Source organism: Chrysochloris asiatica, unplaced genomic scaffold (genome assembly GCF_000296735.1).
Source record: "Chrysochloris asiatica unplaced genomic scaffold, ChrAsi1.0 scaffold00025, whole genome shotgun sequence".
In the NCBI taxonomy this organism is placed as follows: Eukaryota; Metazoa; Chordata; class Mammalia; order Afrosoricida; family Chrysochloridae; genus Chrysochloris; species Chrysochloris asiatica.
Window position 1 is genome coordinate 1,725,780 of NW_006408543.1, and position 4,280 is coordinate 1,730,059.

Here is a 4,280-nt window from a genome sequence, read left to right on the forward strand (position 1 = left end):
CTGCACAGAAGTAACCTAGGAAATCAAAAAATCTCAAGAATTAGCTATTCATTCAACATGCCAGCAGCCTTAGTTTTGGCATGATTCCAGTTTCTAGAGGCCGAACCAGGTTAACTTGGGCAGCTGGGCTCTCAGCTTGTCAAATCAGCTCATTTCACTCTGTTGGTTTTGAGGTGGTTAAGCAATGACCCTAAGGTACGTGAAACCAAAGGAATTAGAGGAAAACAAAACCACCGTGCCAAGAAAGCAGGGACTCAGCTCAGGGAGACGCCCCAGGTCTAGGTAGGGTCTAGGTAGGTGTCAGTCTCTGTGTTCCTGCTGCCCCAGGTACTGCACAGGTAGTGGGTCCTTTTGAGATTCCTTTGTCGTTTCCAAGAATGTATGAGTGAAAACACAACACCGACACTCTGCTTGAAGTTAGCACAAGACCCTGAGACCAGGAGAATTAGGTGGTGTCCAGCCACTGCTGCTGACCACTCGGAAAGGGAACAGAATGAGGTGGTCCTGAAGAGAGTGGGAGGGAAAAGTGAAGAACTCAAAATAAAATATAACAAAAACAAAAAAAGACCCAGCCCTAGTGGTCTGGTAGGAGCCCTCAGACAAGCTTCAGCCTAGAACTGAACTCATATCTATGCCTCAATCTTTAGTCAAACAAGGCCTCCCATAGTGGTTACAAATCAGGCTGTGAAGTTCGAAACTACCAGCCGCTCCATGGGAGAAAGATGAGGCTTTCTGCTCCCATAAATATTTGTAGCCTCGGAAACCCTGTACAAGGTCGCTATGGGTTGGAATTGACTCCATGGCACATAACAACAACAACAATAGAAACACAGAGTCCTGGTGTGGCACTGTCGGGTAAACACCGGACTGCTAACCTCGAGGCCAGCAGTTCAAATCCACCAGCCACTGTTCAGAAACCCTATACAGGGTCGCTATGAGCTGGAACCCACTCAACAGGTAGTTAACAAAAACTGTAAAGTGAAAGTTTAATTGGGGAGTCCGGATGTGAACTAAGACTGGGTATATATCCATCTTAGCAGTGAAACTGCTCACAGGTTCTAATGATATTTAACATCATCAGTTCTGTTTCCCACCCTGGAACCAGTTGCACTAATATTCTGAACAGGCCAGCACCAAGCAATCCTTTATCTGGATTAGACCCGGACTTCGGCCTTCTTGTGGTTCAAGCAACAAGACTGACAAAAAGGCTGGGTGGTTTCTTTAGAAAGTGGAAATGGTGATCTTAGTTTACACTTCGTAATGAGCTTTTAAATTTGAAGTCACCCAATTCAGATTTGCCAGTCCCTCCGTGTTTTTTTTTTAAAGATTCCTCTCCATACATCTTTGCGTTTTAGATTTTAAAGAGGTCCTTTGCAGCCGAGATGACAGCTGCTTCCATAAACATTGACTGTGCATGTGAGTAAAATGAGGTGCTTGACACCTTCAAGATTTTCCATGGTTTTTCCTTTTATCATGATGTTGTTAGTTAGGATTGTACAAAGATTACAGCCCAGGAAACCCTATGGGGTGGCTCAACCACTTGAGGTTGCTATGAGTTATAAGTTGGGATGAATTTGAGGCCTCAGAACAATAGCATCTTTGGATGTAATCTCTCTTAGGAATACGATGATGCTATGTTCATGAGCCCTATCCATGCAGGGTTTGTTTGTCTTAGAGTAATCGCTTCTGAGTTGTAAAAAGAGATGAGGCACAAAGCCCCAAAAGTCCACTACTGTTGGGTCCATTCCACATCATATGGACCCATAGGACAGGGCAGAATTGCCCCGTAGGATTCTCAAGCAGAATGCCACATCCTTCTCTCATACAGGGGCTGGTGGGTTTGAACCGCCGACTTTTTGGATAGCAGCTGAACACTTTAACCAGGGCACCTTGAAGTACAAATGGGGAAAAGCTAGATGCCAAGGTGAGCCCTAGGTGTGAGTTCAATTCCAGGGAGGCTGAGAAGAATGCTAGAGAAACTGAAACAAGACCCTTCCCCAAAGAAAGAGTCCCCCACCCTCACCCCCAGTACTGGGCCCTGAATGCTGACTTCTGGCCTCCATGTTACAATATCAGGTCCGCCATTTTAGGCTGTACCTTCTTGGTTCTTCCCTCTCCCCTCCCTTCAACTCCATTTTGTAATCTTAGGTTTCTGTTTCCCTGCCATAAGCTACAAGGCATGTGGTTTAAAGGGCACCATGGCTTTTGATAAGCCAGAGCTAAATCACCCCAGCAATGACCACTCCCTTCCTGTTGACCCTATATAAGACCACTCCCTTCCCATTGACCTCTCTCTTCTTTCTGCCTTCTGCCTTCTCTCTCCGGCGGAGGTTACCTTCCTCTTCCTCACCCTGAATAAAAGTCTCTAGATGGACCTTCTGGTGTGCGGTGTGGTTGATGAGCGGCGCCGGGTTGTCTTCCCTTTCACTCCTGAACTGGGAGCCTTGACTGAGCAGTGATTTAAGTGCTTGGCTGCTAACCAAAAGGTCAGCAGTTTGAACCCACCAACCCCTTCATGGAAGAAACATGGCAGTGAGCTGCCACAATGTTTGATAGCCTTGGAAACCCTATGGGACACTCTTACTCTTTCATTTTTGTCATTAGCTCCCCTTGAGTCCTTACTGACTCATAGTGACCCTCTGCACAAGAGAATGAAACACTGCCCAGTTCTGTGCCAACCTCACCATCGCCACTACGCTTGAGCCCATTGCTGCTGCCACTGTGCCAATCTGTCTCTTTGGGGGTCTTCCTCTGCTTCCCTGTCCTACAGGGTCCCATGAATTGGAATAGACTTGATGGCAGGAGATTTGGTTTTGGTTTGGAACTGTGAGAAAATTTATTTCTGTTCTTTAAAGTTACCCCCTTTAGGTAACTTTGGTACAGCATCACCAGAAAACAAAGCCACCATAGTTGACCCCACCCCTCCCCAAGAGCCCAAAGTGGAGTCCCTGCTGGCTGAAGGTGCCCAGAGCCCATCGCTTCCCTGAGCAGCCCCCATTCTTCCCCATGGGGGGCACAGCTCCTCTGTTTCTGAGTTCAGCCAAGGCCTGAAGATCAGAAAAAACAAGGCTGCAACTCATCAACCCCTGCCTCTGGGACAGAAACTGAGACCAAAAAAAAAAAAAGGGACCAAATCTCTCCACAGTGCCACAGCGGATTTGGAACAGAGTAAACTCCAGAAGTGAGTCAGGCTGGGGTCAAGTCACAGCCTCCCAATCACCCCAAGTGAGGGCTGTCACGAACAACTTCACACCCATGACTGTGTGCCAAGGGAAAGCGGCACCCACAGATACTCTGGGGATCCCTCCCAGCCCCTATCACACTGTGCCACCTGCGAGGCAAGGTTAAGTACTGGGAGCGAAGGCAGCCCTGGAGGCTGGGACAGGGTGGGCTCACCATTGCCGGTCCCCTCGCTCCACTTACTGGGGACGGGAAGTTTGGGAAAGGGCAGAGGGCAGGACGGGGCACCGTGTCATAGTGGGGGCTCGGCGCACCCCCAACTCACCATTGCTGTCGCTCCGCATGCCGATGGTGCCGCCTGTGTAGATGGCCAGCAGCCGCCGCAGCTCAGAACTCGTCGCGCACGCCATGCTGGGGACCGCGGGGACAGTGGGGAACAACCTGACAGCGCACTCTAAAAATAGCTGGGACGGGACAGCGCGGGGCGGGTCTGGGGGCGGGGTCTCTCGGGAGTGCCCGCGGAGCCTGGGACGGTCAGAGGGGCGGGAGCGCTGGGATGGACCCTCTCCGTTCCCGGACCTCACGGTCCTGAGGACACCTCGTGTCTCATCGCCGTGTGCCAGTTGCGAGAACGTCCCTGCTTCGGACCTCCAAGAACGGTGAGGACAACTCGCCACAGACAGAGACGCCCCATCAAAGGGTCCCTTCTTGGACTGGCACGGGCGCATAGGCCGATCCACACCCCATGCTCACCTCAATGAAGGCCGAGGCCCACGGCATCACTCCGCCTACAAAGACCACGAGCCTCCAGAGTGTCTCAAATGACAGACCCACCTTCTCCTATTAGTGTGCGCTACACCAGGGGGGCTTTGTGTGGGAACCCGCTTGCTTCTTGGAAACGTCTTGGTGGATCCACACTACCCCCTTATTGGATTTGATTCCAGGGGTGCTGCTTGTCCCACCAATGGTGCCATAGACTCACTACAGTGGGTTCCGTGAGGGAAGGGCTCCCCATGCAAGGAAGAGCCAGCTGGGTCCCCATGTGCACACCCACTGCCCACCTGGACCTGTACTTGTCTATCAAGCCCTCCTTTCAGCAC

At 50.8% G+C, this 4,280-nt stretch overlaps 1 protein-coding gene across 1 annotated transcript in view; it reads right to left on the reverse strand.

The window, feature by feature from the left end:
• Positions 1 to 3,590, reverse strand: part of ASPG (asparaginase homolog (S. cerevisiae)) — a 54,817-nt gene extending 51,227 nt beyond the window's left edge. Inside the window, 1 exon segment of the mRNA XM_006839603.1 lies at positions 3,506 to 3,590. Coding sequence (XP_006839666.1) covers positions 3,506 to 3,590 — 85 coding nt within the window.
• Between the last annotated feature and the right edge of the window lie 690 nt (positions 3,591 to 4,280).